Genomic DNA, 18,017 nt, shown 5'->3' with positions numbered 1-18,017 from the left:
TCATGAAAGAACACAGAACAACATCTAAAGAACTGCAGGCCTCACTTGCCTCAGTTAAGGTCAGTGTTCATGATTCAACAATAAGAAAGAGACTGGGCAAAAATGGCATTCATGGGAGAGTCCCAAGGCAAAAACCATTACTAACCAAAAAGAACACAAAGGCTCGTCTCACAGTTGCCAAAAAATATCTTGATTATCTTGATTATATCTTCACGACATTTTGGAAGGTGTGTGTCCCGTTACATCTGGCATAAAACCAACACAGCATTTCATGAAAAGAACATCATACCAACAGTCAAACATGGTGGTGGTAGTGTGATGGTCTGGGGCTGCTTTGCAGCTTCAGGACCTGGATGACTTGCCATAATTGATGGAAACATGAATCAGAAAATCCTGAAGGAGAATGTTTGGACGTCAGTTTGTGACCTCAAGCTCAACAGACTTGGGTTAAGCAAGAAAAAGCAGGAAAATGATCCCAAACACACCAGCAAGTCCACCTCTGAATGGCTCAAAAAACACCTAAATTAAGGTTTGAGTGGCCAAATCAAAGTCCACACTTAAATACGGTTTAGATGCGGTGGCATGACCTTAAACAGTCCATTCATGCTCGAAAACCCTCCAGTGTGGCTGAATTAAAACAATTCTGCAAAGAAGAGTGGGCCAAAATTCCTCCACAGGGATGTGAAAGACTTATTGCCAGTTACAGCAAACGCTTGATTGCAGTTGATGCGAAGGGTGGCACAACCAGTTATTAGGTTTAGGTTTTCACGTAGTGTCAGGCAGGTTTGGAAAGCTTTTTTCCCTTAATAAATGAAATCATTATTTCAAAACTGCATTTTGTGTTTACTGGGGTTATCTTTGTGTAATATAAAAATTTGTTTGATGATCTGAATCATTCAAGTGTGACAAATATGCAAAAAAAAAAAAACATTTTCACACCACTGTGTGTGTGTGTGTGTGTGTGTATATATATATATATGAGCTGACATTAAAAAGTAATAAAAATGACAAAGCAAAACAAAATCAGTAAAATGTTAATAAATGTTAAAATTAAAACTCATTTAAAATATTAATAAATTTGATAGGATCTCAATGATACTAGAATTTATTTGAATGTTTCAAAAACAAGGGAATGTTAGCCTAATAGTTCTGAGAAAATTCCTTGTTAGCTGGGTTATTTATTACAGCATCAATCAACACAAAGTATTAAGTTTACTATATTATACAATAAGAACTTCATGCATTTGTCAGTCTAAAGAAACACTGCTAGTCACACCACACAGAAAAGCTGAAAACGACAGCACTGCAAATCACACTGAGCTGCTTACTAGCATTCTGTCCTTCTTCTCAACACAAATCTGCATGTGTCAAAGTGGGCAGTGGGGCAGAGGGATGTTAACATGATAAAATTGGGATGATATAAGTGGAACAGTATGATATATTGAGAAGGGAAGTGTATTTATACTGTGTTGTTATGAATGTCCAAATGGGAAATTATGTGATTATAGTGTGACAGCTTGTATCTATGTGTTGGAATTACTCACCCGCGGTTTGAAGGCGATCAGTTTAAGCACCATCTCCACAGTGAAGACGGCAGTGAAGACCATATTCAGGATGACGCTAACAAAATCTAAAAACTCTGACAAACCGCAATTCATTACAGAGAAATGTGTGATTTTAAATTATAGAAATGTTAATGGAATGTATTGTAGAAAAATTGTAGAAATGGCCATTTATTGAACAAAAAATACTATACACTCTGTTGTACAACTAATAAGTCAAAAGCAAATAAAAATAACTAAATTGAAATTTAAAACTATTTAAAAATATCAATAAATACTATAATAGTATGTAAATAATGTTTGAATTGCATAAATATACAAAATATATCTGAAAATATCTATTTTGTTCAATTTGTAAATATACACTGTAGATATGCAGTTACAGTAGTAACTACAATATGCAATATACTGTATATATTACACTATTTTTTTTCAAATGTTGATTTTATATCTCAATGCTAAAAGACTAAAAGACACAAAACAACATTTTAAAATCATGGGGACTGCAAAGAGGTAATTCATATATAATACATAGGTAAATATTAATGTGAGGTCCTTAATATACATATTTATATCTCACCAAATAAAATTACACAATGAGCATAAGAAGCGGGTTTGAATATTTAGGTTTTCTTTCACGCAACACAAAATGAACCGAAACTCTGCATACCAGGCTACTTGTTGCACAGTTTTTGGCCTATTTATTTGTTTACTTTATTATTTAAGTAAAAATATATTTCTAGTATAGGCCTATTTATTTGTTATATATACTCCACTTTGCGTCGTGGCCGCATCACCACCTCGGGTGTGCATTATTTTTCTAATAATTCAATGACAACTCATACAGATTCCCTTACATAAAGAAAGTTACCTGAACAGCGAGACAGATGGTGTTGAGTAAGATCAGGACAAACATGATGTACTCGAAACCGGTGGAGTTCACCACATACCAGAACTTATACTGATACGGGTTCTTTGGGATGTACCTCCTGAGAGGACGCGCTTTTAACGCATACTCCACACACTGACGCTGAGGAACACACAGATAAAATCATGCTTTTCATTCTGTCAGTTAACATACAGGGTTTTGGATTTTATCTTAAACTTTAAATTAAGTAGACATCAACTCATACTTGCATAATAATTCATAACTGCAGAAAAAACCAGAATACAGAAACAAAGAACAACTGCAGAAACTCAATGGTAGGTCTGGCTGGTTCGTCTACCTTTATTAAGTTCAATCGTTGTCTATATAGGTGGCACTAAAATGGAACCCAAGAGCAGTAGAAACTCAACTAACATCCACAGCAGATGCTTAGCATTAAAATGCAAAAAAGCACAAAACCCTGTCAAAAAAATATTGACTAAAATAATTCATTTACCATTAATTTTCAGTTCTAAAATTAAAGTTATATTTATCCACCATCCTGAATTGACATTTTGAATTAGAATAGCAATCAGTGTTGTTATTGCTAGAACTGTTATATAATCATTTTTATTTTTAAATAATAAAATATATGTTGGAATAAAGCCAAAGCTGAAGCTGAAAAACTAAGACTTTTAGAATTAAAAATACTGCATTAGCAATTAACTGAAATAAATAGTTGCAGATTAATAGAAATAAATAAATAGTTGCAAAATCTGAAAAATAAACTGAAAGCGATATATAATATTAGAAATCTGGCTTTTGATAATTACTACATAAATTACCAGAAATAAAAATAAATTAAAGCTTTAGTTAAATTGAAATATGGAAAAAATGACAAAAGCACATAATATTATTACTTAAATGTAACTACATTTAAAATAAAAAATAAAAATAAAAGCTAAACATTATAATATTAATAAATATACATTTATATTCACTCTCTCACACACACACACACACACACACACACACATTTAGGGGTGGGTTTATCCAAAACTATTCTAATTAATTTCCCCTTTCTTTAAAAGAAAAAAGAGCCTCTAATATTAGCATTTTCTATTCTTCTTTTCTATTTGTCTACTTATTTTCTCTTTTATTAATTGTATATATATACATATATATACATCATATATATAATATGCTATATATATATATATTACTAATGTTTGTGTGATATGTGTGTATATATATATATATATATATATATATATATATATATATATATAGCATATATATATATATATAGTACACAAATATTAAAATAAAACAGATCACTTGTGCGTTCTGGGACTGCATTATCTGTTAAGAATATATGCAACACTAACTTGTGTTATGAGGGATCCTTATAAGCCAGCATCATTTTGTTGCCTAAAAATACACTCTAGATAAGCAGCACACTGGTTTGTGACACATCCCATGTTCCACATACTCTTATTGTGTCTTCTATTACCTGGTTCTTGTCCAGCTCACAGTTCTTGTACTCTTTCTCTCCCTGTTCCTGAAAGGTCACAATGACGAAACCCACGAAGATATTCATCATGAAGAAGGCGATGATGATAATGTAAATGATGAAGAAGATGGAAATCTCCACACGGTAGTTGTAGATCGGACCCAAGTTCTCCCGGTTGGAGTCTATGGCCTTGTACAACAACCTTAGGAAAGACAAAATGTAGAAGTAAACTAAAAGAAAGGAGAGCCAAGGAAAAACTACTTCATCACTCACAGTTACGGAACAGCTATATTGTGTCATTCTGTCACAGTGTGTGTGTGAAACTACGTGCGTGTTAAACTAACAGAACATTTGAAGCAGTGTGGTGTTGTAATTACAGGGACAGCGTGCTACTGTTGGCATCGAGTTCACAGTGGCACTTCCCAACAGCGCCAATACAAACACAATAACACACTCGCTCATTTCCCCTGTGGTTTTGAAAATGGAAACTCCACTGTCTGAGTAAGAATGCGCAATACAAGAACCAATATTAGCTATTTCACAAAATACAATTATATAGAGCCATTTTCAATATCACTAATATTACAGAGTAATGCTGAGTTAAAAAATACACAAAACTATAGGTTTTGGAAAATAATAAGCATCTGATTATTGCTTAAATTACTTAATGGGAATTTTTGTTCCTTTATAAATGAAAGCATAAAGAGTAATGTAAGGTTTTATATACGTGGTAAGTATTTATTGTCTACAAAAATAAAATTAAACAAAGCTGTTATTCTATATCTGATTTATATTACAAATCATAACAAATTTTATAAAATGTGCCATTCTATGTTTGATTTATAAGGTGCATAAAAATAAAATAAAATAAACAGTGCTGTTCTATATCTGAAGGTGAAGCAAAATAAATAATTATATAAAATCATAAAATAAACTAAAATAAAGGTGCTATTCTGTATCTCATGTACATTAAGGTGCACAAAATAAAACAACATAAAATAGCAAAATACGATAAAAAATAAATAAATAAATAAAAAAATAAAGGTGCTATTCTATAACTGATTTATATTATGTTGTATAGTTGAATGCTTACGCTGGCCAGCCTTCAAACGTGGACACTGTGAATAGAGCCATCATGGCCATGAGCACATTATCAAAGTTGAAATCGCTGTTGTGCCAGTGGCGCTTCTGAATGATTGGCTGGTTCACGTCACCTTCCTTATACAGGATATATGTTCCCCTTAGAGACAGAAAACATTATTTTCACTTCTTTAACAGCTGTTTCCTTTTGTGAATGTTATTACAATAATTGTAAATGTTGTGAAAGCAAGTAGTCTTATTAGAAAGGCTTATTTAAAAAGTGCATGATGTTAAGTAGTTGATATCAGCGACTTTGGTTTAGACTCACTTGCACACCTCTGGGCTGGACTTGGTTTCATCATTACAACGATAAAACTTCCCCTGAAGAAAAAAAAAGAAAAAGAAATGCTCCACAAAATATTAATTAGCACAACCGTTTTCAATATTTATAATAATGAGAAATGTTTCTTGAGCAGCAAATCAGCATATTAGAATGATTTCTGAAGGATCATGTGACATTGAAGACTAGACTAAAGAAACTAAAAAGAAAACTCAACCATAACATCAAAAAAATAAATTAAAAAAAAAATACAATACAAATATATTTAAATTAAATTGCAGTAATATTTCACAATATTAGTGTTTTACTGTATTTTTTTATCAAATAAATGCAGCCTGGGTGAGCACTTACTTCATAAACACACAAAAAAAAAAAATCTTAAAAACCCATGCCATATATGAAATATTTTACCTTGAAGAGCTGTACACCAATGCAGGCAAACATGAACTGTAACAGTGTGGTGACAATCATGATGTTTCCAATAGTTCTGATGGCCACAAACACACACTGGACCACATGCTGCAGAAAGCAAAGGATAAAGCTCAGAGGCTGTCAGACAAATGTCAAATTTATAGTTGCTTAAACAGCTGGCAGGGCACATAAGCCCTATTCAAATTAATCATATTAACATTCAGGTTTACTGTAGACAATTCATATCTAAGTAAAGCAGTGGGCAGAACCTTCAGTCCTTTAGCTCTGTTTATGGCCCTGAGTGGACGCAGCACCCTCAGAACCCTCAGAATCTTCACCACTGAGATGGCTGACGATCTGCAGGAGACAGACACGTACACATTACCAAAAAACGTACAAAACAGAGACCAAGAAAAGAAATCCGTGCATTAAAGTCCTTATGATGCTGGTGTCTATGACAGGTTTCTGAACCAGCTTAACTAGCAAGACTTACTTTGTCATCTAGCTTCATGGAACCATGAAAAGTTTTGTTTGTGAACACCAAGTCCAACAGCTAGACCAGCACCAAACCAGGCCAACTTGGCCTATCTCAGCTAGGTCAATTACACATTAATTTCATAACTCTTACTGTATTTTGCCAAAACAGTTCTAAAGAAAAACTGATACTTAAATGAAATATAATTGAGAAATCAGCAAAGAAAAAAGGCAAACTTTGAGCAAAGTCATGTCGCTCTCTTTCAATCAGGGAATATTAATAGCGCTGTACAATCAGGGGGAAAAATATAACTGTGATTTTTCTGATAAAAATTCCAATTGTGATTTAAAATGTAATTAAAAAAAAAAAGATTGGCTGTAGTGTGGCATTATTTGGCCACTAAAAAAAGTGTTAGAATTATTTATAAAATGACTATAAAATAAATAAATAAATAAATAAATATATAAATATATAAATATATATATATATATATATATATATATATATATAATATTATATATATAGATATATATATATATATATATATATATATAAATATTGTAATACTTTGCTATTATGTAGAAATTACAGCCCTTAAGAAAAAAAATATAATAACTACTAAATACAAATATAAAATAAATATATAATACTATTGTAATTTCACTGTAAAAAAATAATATAATATCAAAATATTAAAATAAGAAACATTACCTTGTAATATTTCATTGTAAAATTAATAATAATAATAATAATAATAAATATTTATTTAAGTACATTTCAACCTTTGGGATTTAATAATCACACAATACAATGATTCCAGTTTAATATTAATTTACCGCGCAGCCCTAAAATATAATGATCACTCACTGAATTCCGAAGGACACCAGCGACACGCCGACCACCAGCAGATCTAGAAGATTAAAGTAGTTCCTGCAGAAAGCCCCCTTGTGGAGAAACGCGCCATACGTGGTCATCTGACAAAACAAGCATAGATGGTCAAAACTTGCTCCACCGTAACGAAAGACATACAGAAAACAGCAAATCACACCCTCAGACAGAAAACACACTCTCACACACACGCTTATAGACAGAAACACACATATGCACTCCTTAATATCACTCTTTTTTAAGGGTGGCGTGCTCGGAGTTGGACTAAAGGCGAGATCCTAGCACTAACTCCGCCAAACCCTCACGGCCTGAGTCTACATGAATGTAATAGTAAGCTCTGTTTCACAATCCACCACTAGGGGGCCCGACAATAAAACATGCTGTTTGTTGCAGAGCTTTAAAGGGGCCTAAATTATGACAGAAGAAATAAAGACAGACAGAAAGAATACAGGAGGAGAAGACAAAAGAGCAAGAAAAGACAGAAAGAGTCAGAAAGAAAGGGAACAACCTATCTATTAGGCGATCTGAAATGAGAACTTCCCTTACTGTCACATTCATGTGAGCCGTTTTTTTATCTTTGAGAACATTGCGCCTTGTTCCCTCAGTAAGATTCGTTAAAGAAAAGAGGGGGAAGAAGCTCCTACTGCAACTTCATATTCAGCAGGCAGAGAAAAGACCAGCCAAAACCAAAGCAAGTTGCTCCAAAATCATGAATGCAAAGGAGTCATTCGCTGAATGTATAGGAATACAGATGCAACCACACACTAGAAGGGCAAGCACTGGGTTATGTTAACATTACACTGCTGATCAGAGACCAATTTTGGGTAACTACATCAAAATGTTTCATGAAAATTGTAAAATTTTTACCTAAAATGTGTTTATGTATTGTTCCACAAAACAATAGGGCCAAGTTCAGAATATTATATTAGCATGCTATTTACTAAATAATGCACAGTACACACTGTATACTGCCTGCTATTCTTTAAAATCTTTTAATAAGTGCAGTTTTCATGTTTTTACAGTATGCTGACGTTTCCAGTTGATAATAGCTAATAACCATGGACTAAAAGCAAAAAAAAAATTAAAATTAAAAATAGTAATAAATATATATACTATGAATAGGAATAATAGGGATAGCACTGTAGTATGATTTTGCTTCCTTAAATAACTGTGCTGCCCCGTTCTGCGCTGGAGGTCACATCGCACTGATATGCACTCAGTCAAGGGGTTCGAACCATGTTCTAAGCATGGCTGTATTTGCCCCCTCTTTTATGGACTGGATATGAGCCAATCAGTTATGAAGGTATGAGAGAGGCAGTGTTGTTATCATATCACAAAGAGTTGCATAGTTTCGTCTTTTTGAAATTAGATTCTTTCCTCAACAAAAAGTGTTTTAGTTTCACAGACACATCCTGTGTGATTTCTCCTAATCGGTTTCCTTCCTTAACCCCACTTTGACCAATCAGGGTTGAGTTCAAGCCCTGGCGTTCTCCCCAAAAGAAAGGTGAAAACCTGACAACTCTTGTGCTTTGATGAAGATGTGCTTCTGTGAAATTTCTTTTCTTTTAGTCTTTTAGTAAAAGAGGTGCCATGGTTTAAAAAAAGAGAAAGAAAAGAGATTGATCAAGCCAGGTAGTACTGAAGTAGCAGGTGACACACATGGAGATAATGCAGCCAGGCCTGTGTGCCGAGAGGTTACCTTCAACACGATCTCAAATGTAAACATACTAGTGAAGACATAATCTGCATAGCCTAGGACCTGGAATAAACCAGACGGTTACAGCGTTACTGTACATACACCACACACAACACCAGCACAGGGCAGGACATTTACCTTTAACACGATCTCTACAGTAAAGATAGCCGTGAAAGCATAGTCAAAGTAACCAAGTATCTGCAAAGAGCAACGTACATGTTTAACAAGGATTAAAGGACATTCAGCAATCATCATTTGTTATCAGAATAGAAATAGATATAGAACTGTAGGTATATGTTGTTTAGTTTAGTTCATTATTCCAGGTGTACCAGTGTGTCTTTAAGGGTAACACCCCAAAAACATTACGCTTTCAAAGAAAAGGGTTAGCACACATCAAGAGGTGAAGGAATGACAGATGTACAAAGCAAACTCTACTAATATCTCTTATTGTCTGTAAATGCTTTGGAAATATTCACATCATGAAAAAATCAAAAATTTATTCACAATCCAAGTACACTTAATATTCACAATCCAAGTACACGGAGTAGTTCTTAACCAAAAAAAAAAAAAAGTAGTATTTTACAATATTCACATCATGTTAAAATAAAAAGTTTACTTGATAACAATTAAATATCACTTACCATGTTGTTTTGAATTGACTGAGTGTGTGACTCATTAATGTCCAATGTTTTGGACATTAATAAGTAACCAAACCAAATTATTGCTTAGCATAATGAAGACAAGGATGAGGTTGGTGAAGATTATTCCGGGCAGAGAAGTTTCTGATTGGGTCCTCAGCTGCCAAGGAGGAGCAAAAAAGAATAAAAAAGAACAAGGTAAAAGATTGGTGAAGATATCATCTTTTATCACCCCACACCAATCAAAAAGAAATATACAGAGATATAAAGGAAAGAAAACTAAAACACACTTTGAAAACTTTGATTAATTAGAATCATGTGGATTTAATCTAAATGCAAAAACAACAGTCTGACCCATGCTCAGGTTTTTCTTGCATTGTCTTTTTGCAAAACAACAGTCTGACCCATGCTCATTCTGAGCATTGTCCAAAAAAAAATTAGAAACATGGATTTAATATAAACAAAAACAATAAAAAAAAAAAAATAAAAAATGAATAAAAAAAAAAAAAAAGAATTTAAAAAATAAATTAAAAATTAATAAGATTTTCAAAAACGGTGTTACTGTTACTCAAATCAGTTACTCAAATTACTAAAACTGAAAATGTATTAAAATAAATTAAAGCTAATTATAAATATTTAAAAGAAAAACTAATAAAAGTGACAAAATAACATAAAAATTTACAAAAACTAAATTTGTTTACAAAATAACTGTGTGTATAATGTAAAATCCACTTGGTTCAGTTCTCAGGGAATGCATAAATGGAATTAATAATACTTAAATACCTCAAATAATAGAGGACAGTGTTGGAAACTGCAAGGTAATGGTTCAGTTCTCAGGGAATGCATAAATGGATATGAATACATCAAATACGATGCAAGTAGTTTTGGATAAAAGCATCTGCCGAATGCATAAATATAATGTAACGCATTTGTGTTTATGTAAATGTCTACATGTCTCTTTGCTTCGGTCTAGTTCAGTGTGTGTTTGAGCAGACTTCAGTGTGACACATACGGGTTTGTGTTGCTAAAGATGAAGAACGCACTGCCCTCTGGGATTGGAGTGATTTTCTCCTTCTTAACAAGCTCTGAGATCTTTGGGCGGGGCCCCACAGGAACGTCCGGCAAGTCTTCATCCTCCTCTGTTACATGGACATGATGATCAGGACATATTTAAAAAATAGTCTTCAGTGTGCAAATACATGCAAATGTAGTTCTTTACCTGCATTGTCCTTATCATCCTCCTCTTCAACCTGAAGAAGAAAAGCCAACATTATATTATGCTACTTATAACACAGAAAAATATTAAATACAAACACACACACAAACACAAAAACAATTACTCACCTTGGCATCTTCTTCATTTTCATCGATTTCATCACTTGGAAAAAAAGAAAGCAAACACACTGAAATATGCAGCACATAAGCAGTGGAAACCAGATCCAGGCCCTCAACATCAGATTAAATGGCCTCTACAAGCTTTTATCATTTACCCTTTCTTCTTATCGTCGCTGTCTGTGTTCAGAGACTCTGCGTCTGCAAGGTTGTCCACCAATGTGTTAAGCAAACCAACAGCATAATAATGCTCATAGCAAACAACAAACTATCTATTTGGGATTTCAAATAAACTATGCAATACTTTCAATAATGAATGCAAAAGTTCAAAAAAATAAAATAATGGAATACTTGCAATGCAAAATGCAAAATTTTTTAGTCTTTCAATACTTTTGAGTATTTTTGAAATTTATATTGCTGTATGTCTGTGATATTTATGTGTTTGCTCTGAATAGAAACACATACTCATACACATATATAATATATGTGTGTGTGTATGTGTGTGTGTGTGTGTGTGACAATATTTTATATTGTAGAATTTGTATGTGTGTTACTGTGATGCCAAAGTATTACTATATTTAGGGAATGATTTTTTTTTTTCAGGATAAAAAGTTAGGCATTTACTTAAATGAAAAAATACAGTCACTTTGAGTGTGAACATTTTGGCAAAATATGTGTTTACTATTTGGCTAAATTAGGAAGTCAGCAGTTTTAAGAAGATACAAACAACCATTATAAAATTATAAAATTTACCTATTTCGGTTTTCTGTTTACTATTTGGCTAAATTAGGAAGTCAGCAGTTGTAAGAGGATACAATTTCCACAAATGAACAGAATGATAAAATAGATGCACACAATCATTCCTGACGATGATGGGCCGCCGTACGCCATAATTCCATCGTACATGACGGCATTCCAGTCTTCACCAGTCAGAATCTAAAAACAACACATCATACATCAGAGTAAACACATATCCATTAAAATCAAACCTAAAGTCTTCATAGACGAACATAGACAGACCTGAAATACAGTGAGCAAGGCCTGAGGGAAGTTGTCAAAGGTGCTCCTCTTCGTTTGTGTCTCGTCGAAGTTAAACTTGCCGCCGAACACCTGCATACCGAGGAGGCTGAAGATGATGATGAAGAGAAAGAGCAGCAGCAGTAGAGAAGCGATGGACTTCATGGAGTTCAGCAGAGATGCCACCAAGTTACTGAGAGACGCCCAGTGACTAAAGACAAAAACAAACCATATAAAAGTGTCATGTGCCCTATACGAATATCTATCGTATTCCATTAACATCATTTTCATTCCTTACCGTGTGACTTTAAAGATCCTGAGAAGTCGCACACATCGAAACACTGAGATGCCTAGAGGTGACATGATCTCCAACTCGACTAGGATTGTCTCTGTGATGCCTCCACACACCACGAAGCAGTCAAAGCGATTAAACAGAGACACAAAATAGGCCTGCAGGCCCAGACTGTACATCTTCACCAACATCTCACACGTGAACAGGGCCAGCAGCACTTTATTGGCCACATCTACAGAAGAAAACCAATCGTGTTGAAAAAAGAAAGAATATGGTGAGAATGTGAAGCTTGATTTTTACATTTATTACAAGAGCACAAATACACGCAGCACTCACCCTGGACTTGCGTGAGCCACATGGGCTGGTTGTAATGTTCTGAAGAGATAGTCAAAGTGTTGAGGAACACCAAGATGATCACCAGCCAATAGAATGGCACAGATTTCACAGCCAAACGACAATTCCTTCGACACAACCGGTTCCAGCGACGCCAGCGCCGACTGAAAAAGACGGCAGTCAAGTCAGACAACACAGACACACAGAGAAACATGACAGCAGAATTATAGATTGAAAGAAGGAGATAAAAAATAGATAAAAATAGAATGCTAGACAGAACACTAGAATGCAAGAGACATACTGTAGAATGCTAGATAGAGAGAATGCTAGACAAAACACTAGAAGATTAGGCAGAACTCTAAACAGAAAAATAGAATGCTACTGTAAATAGAAAGGATGATAGAATGCTAAACAGAACAGTAGAATAATACAGTAGATAGACAGATAGATAGAATGTCAGACGGCACACTAGACAGACCAATTCACACTCGATAGATAGGATAGTAAAATGTTAGGACATTACCATACCATAATAGCATGCTAGATAGAAAAGTAAACAACTTTACAGACTGAATGCTAGATTTTTTTGATTCATATGCTTTTTGAACAACAGAAAAGCATTCATCCCTGCTGAGAAAAAAACAATAGAAACAATCAGAAATTTTAATGGTTTCCACAAAAAATGGCATTACAAACCGTCAACTCATAACCATTAAAAAAATGGTTTCCTACTGTATAGTGTGTTCCTATTAGTCCAATAGAATTTAGTGGTTTTAAAAAGCCACCAATAGAGGGCATGCATGTGACATCACCTATATGTATATATATCAATACAATTGATCACACCGATTTAGACCAACATATTTTTTATTTACAAAAAGCGTTCACTGGCAAATTTGCCCCGGCATTTAAATCAGGCATATGTAAATATCATGAACCATGATTTCTGGCTGCTTATCAATATCCACGGACCACTGGATCTTTGGTAAATTGTAAGGAACACTATATCAAGTCCAACAACCTTTAGTTTAAACTGATTATGGTTTGTTTTGCTCAGGTTTTCACAGCTTCCCTATTAAATCCAGTCATGCAGAGGCTCTTTCGCCACTCAGTCCGGCTGAGGGGGCGTGTTCCGGCGGGAAAGTGACGTCAATGCATACCCTTTATAGAATGCAACCAATTACCAGTAGAAAAACCCACAGGGTCCATTACAGTTTCCGTTAAAACCAATACAAGTCCCATTATAACAATTAAAACCATTACAAATTTGTGATGGTGTCTATTGTTTTTTCAGCAAGGTGAAATATTAACATATAAAGACTGAGATGACAGAATGCTAGCTAGAATGTTCTCTAGCAAGCTAAACAGACAGAATGCTCAACACATTCATAGACAGACAAAAGACTAGCTAGTGAGATGCTAGAATGCTATAAAGCTAGCTAACATTTTAGCTGTCTAGCATTCTATTCCAGTGTTGCTAGCTAGCTAGATAATGAAAGCTCACAGTAATACATGCAATAACGTGCAGCTGTAAATAAACTGTAAATTAGCATGAGCTAATCTCAACTTTACTAACCTGAATTTTGATTTTGAAATTTTTTGACTGTAAATGAAAACAAATTGTAAAGTTAAACAGAAACCAGAGTATTCACATGTGTTCTTGATACAGCATATTACAATCGGTATTCATTACTGATGAAATATACATTCATGTGTAGTTTTCTCACCATGTCGGGCCACAACATGTTGCCTTCTCATCTTCTACTTTCTCATTTTCTGTATTCATGGATTCTGTCTCACTCGCCGGCATACTCGCTATTGTGTCACAAACACAAGGTTCAGCATACACACATTAAAACACAAACTTCACACATACTCTGCCAAGACAGATTTACTGGACAAAAACTTTCAAGATAATGAGATTGAGACACATTCTTGGAGAAACCCAATTCCAGTTGAAAGCTCAAATTATAAATATAATATGCACTGTTTTGAAGGAGAAAAGCTAAAAAGAGTATGCAATGCATGTGGAAAAAAATAATACATGAATATAACTCAGTATAAAAGTAATTTCTAAGCTCTGACATGATGCAATTTGATCTTGAACCTGCCAAAACTACTTAGTACGTGTTGTAAGTGACTTCTTGGTAACACTTTAGAAAGTGTGTACGTTATAATTAGTTAATGCAATAGTTAACATGAACAGACAATAAGCAATACTTTTACAGCATTTATTCATCTTGTTAATATTAATTTCTACATGTATTAAAATATTTTAAAAAATATAATACATGCTAACATGCATTATGTAAAAATATGCAATAAATATTTATGTTATATATATCCACATACACGCACTGCAAATTCAATGAATAATTTGTCTCCACAGTTCCATTTATTAATTCATAGAATCATTATGTAAAGTTATTTTTTATGTGATATCTCAACTATAGTCAACTTGCATCACTGTACTGAGAAGAAATTGACAGAAATTAAAGGCCAAAAGTTTTATCATGAGTTCAGTAATGGTAAAACAAAGGCAAAACATAAAAACTATCTGTTCTTCTTAGCCCTCAAATTCCCGCAGGATACACGGATGAATTCTGACACATCCAAAGACAGTAATAAGCGAGTGTGATCAGACTTTTTGTGACTGCTCTATAAAATGCTGACCCTGAGCCTGGTGATCTGGGTTTAACCTCAATTCTATGTTAGAAACTCGCTGTCACCGTTTTAAAGTGGGATTTTTAAGTTGGAGAGACGCTGCACTCCCACTCCTGCCAGATCTGATCTCTGACTCACTCTGATTTTGAGAAAATGAGAATGAGAGGACTAAATTAGTACAGGAAGGAGGAAACGGGCAAGCGAGGAGTTTGATAACACTAATGTTGTGGAATAACTGATGGGGACAAAGAGCATAAGCGCTGATGGGCATAAAGAAGGAAAACTCACACTTGCAAAGCACAAGTAGCACGATTAGGAATTAGCAGTGCATTCACACACTACAGCGTCCACATAAACATCACACACATGGACATTATTAGCTTAAATACATATTTCTGTTCAGGCCAAAATGGGCAATTTGTGCATAAGTCAATGATTAATACAAATATGTATTCACTAGCATTCAAAATTTTGGGGGTCACTATGATTTTCATTTTCTTAAGAAGAAATTGATACTTCTATTCAACAAGAATGCATCAAATTGATACAAAACTACAGTAAAGGCATTTTAGAATGTTACAAAGAATCTGTTATTAAAATCTGCATGATATTCTTTTTTTTTACTTTATATTCATCAAAATATTCTGATAAAATGTATCACTGTTTCCACAAAAATATTAAGCAAAATATAAGTGTTCAACATAATATTCCTCAAAAGAATAGGATCATGTCACACTGAAGACTGGACTAATGATGCTGAAATTTCACAGAAATAAATTACATTTTAACATATATTCAAATAGAAAACAGTTATTTTAAATGGTAATATTATTCCAGAATTTTACTGTCTTTTTTGCTGCAGACAACATTGGTTAAATCTTCTTTTTTTAAAACATCAAAAAAAATGTGTGATCCAAACCTTTGAACAATAGTGAAGAATGATTTTATTAAAGTTAGAAACCCAATGAAAATCCAAGTTTTTAGCTTTATGCACATTTCTGTTAGCTTTGAGATCAACTACATATGCATAAAAGTATACATTTAACAGATTAATGCAATCAAAATGTATGTCCATTCTGGGAAAACCGACCAAAAATACTGAAAAATTACTTCCTGTTTGAATACAAGGAAGAATGGCAACATGGAAAAAAATGAAGGGTATTGGTTAAATCCGGATTAAATCCCCTTAACTGTAGTAAAATCATTGTAACTTGTCATGGATTATTACTTTCAAACCATAAATTGGTGGAAACAGCAATATGACTCAACTAATGTTGTAAATAATAAAATCGATTAATAATAATAATGATAATCCCCCCAAAAACATCAGTGAATTAATTAATTATCCCACTAGAAATATCAGTCAATTTTGTAACCTGGTATTTTATAACGGTCTCCAATCATATTTTAAATGCAGAATCAGTCACTTTAAAATGCCTATTAAACAAACACTGTACAAGGCTTCTAACAGGTAATATTCATGAATATCATCAAGTTATTACACATTTAAAAGGGACAGAAGGGTGGGAGGGAGATTTACCATGAGTGTCAGAAGACTGGCTGAACCAGCTAAACCCTTTCTTCTTCTTCTCCATCAGGCTGGCCAGTGTAACCCCTCATTTCCCATGCACCCAAAGCCCATGCATGATTTACACAGCACAGCACAGCCACGGCACGGTCATGGGGGCGAGAACGAGTAGTCACATCAACACAGGATAAAGCACAGGAACAAGAACAGCACCAACACAACAATTAACAACAATAAACAACAACATCAACATTGAGGCAGCTGGTCAGCTGGATGGGAGCAAAGGATGATGGGTAGTTAGTTAACAGTAAGTGAGAGCAGGTTATTAGGATCACAGTGCAATGAATTCAGTGAAAACATAGGAACACCGTGAGGGACCAATATAATACAAAAAATACACAATAAAACAAATAAAAAATTCAATATACGTATGATATGAAGCTGAACTTAGTTAACCAGTGTATAACTTACATTTAAAAAAAAAAAAAACCTTTTGGAAGATCTTAATATAATTTTTCATACTGAGTCTACACAATTAATCAAATCAAATATTTGATATTTGATATTTGACTGGAAATGCAGGCCATTATTTGTACTTTGTTGACTTATTGAAAATGAACAACCAATTTACACCGACATCTAAAGTGATCAGAAATATAATGTGTACACAGCAGGCTAATCAAGTGAAATACAGTAAAATAAATTATTTTTTATGTGATTTTATGGCATTTCCTGAAGTCTAAGCAACAGCAATTCAATATTATAATATGAGATATACACAAAATAACTGCAAAAATGTTGACTAAATCATGCCAAATATTATTTAGTATCATTCTTGTTTTCCAGTAAAAATACTGAAACAATGTACTGTGTTAATATGAAGGAATTTTCTGAAAATAGATTTTTTTCAGCTTCAAATGTACTTTGAATTGTGTTGTAAACTTAACAGATAAAGTCCTGGCAGAAAATTACCAGTACCTATGTTTTCCATGGATGTTTTATCTTACGGTGAAGATAAAGTTCAAACTAAGAAACAAAATTGCATAGAACATTACAATTTATGTATAAAACTGCATATAAAAGTGAATTTATTTTTTTCACATTTATTGTTTCAAGTTTATGTTTAAAATAAGTAATAAATCAATTGCTCCTATCTTGTTTCCAACAGCTCTTACAGGAAAACAAGACAAAGATACTGATTAAGAATGGAAATATATTCTCTTCTAAGAGATCTTGTGAACTTGTGCGAGCGGAAACAGAATTCAGCATCCTTTTCCATTTGCAGAATAAGTTCTGCATAAATGCTAAGCCTTCCAGACAAGTGACTTTTGTGGGTCTGTATCAATCAATTAAAGCAAAAAAAAAAAAAACAAACCCAACCTA

At 33.7% G+C, this 18,017-nt stretch overlaps 1 protein-coding gene across 1 annotated transcript in view; it reads right to left on the bottom strand.

Moving 5' to 3' along the window:
- The window catches only part of cacna1da (calcium channel, voltage-dependent, L type, alpha 1D subunit, a), a 100,920-nt gene that overhangs the window by 30,860 nt on the left and 52,043 nt on the right, over nt 1-18,017 (bottom strand). Inside the window, 22 exon segments of the mRNA XM_042733812.1 lie at nt 1,545-1,656; nt 2,435-2,592; nt 3,941-4,142; nt 5,034-5,180; nt 5,349-5,401; nt 5,772-5,879; nt 6,041-6,128; nt 7,114-7,220; nt 8,834-8,893; nt 8,969-9,048; nt 9,596-9,686; nt 10,450-10,607; nt 10,688-10,718; nt 10,813-10,846; nt 10,959-11,021; nt 11,588-11,736; nt 11,821-12,028; nt 12,116-12,341; nt 12,446-12,606; nt 14,019-14,045; nt 14,170-14,257; nt 16,647-16,721. Coding sequence (XP_042589746.1) covers nt 1,545-1,656; nt 2,435-2,592; nt 3,941-4,142; nt 5,034-5,180; nt 5,349-5,401; nt 5,772-5,879; nt 6,041-6,128; nt 7,114-7,220; nt 8,834-8,893; nt 8,969-9,048; nt 9,596-9,686; nt 10,450-10,607; nt 10,688-10,718; nt 10,813-10,846; nt 10,959-11,021; nt 11,588-11,736; nt 11,821-12,028; nt 12,116-12,341; nt 12,446-12,606; nt 14,019-14,045; nt 14,170-14,257; nt 16,647-16,721 — 2,426 coding nt within the window.

Source organism: Cyprinus carpio, chromosome B11 (genome assembly GCF_018340385.1).
Source record: "Cyprinus carpio isolate SPL01 chromosome B11, ASM1834038v1, whole genome shotgun sequence".
Taxonomy (NCBI): domain Eukaryota; kingdom Metazoa; phylum Chordata; class Actinopteri; order Cypriniformes; family Cyprinidae; genus Cyprinus; species Cyprinus carpio.
The sequence above is the reverse complement of the archived record's forward strand: the minus strand, read 5'-3'. Positions and strand labels throughout refer to the sequence as shown.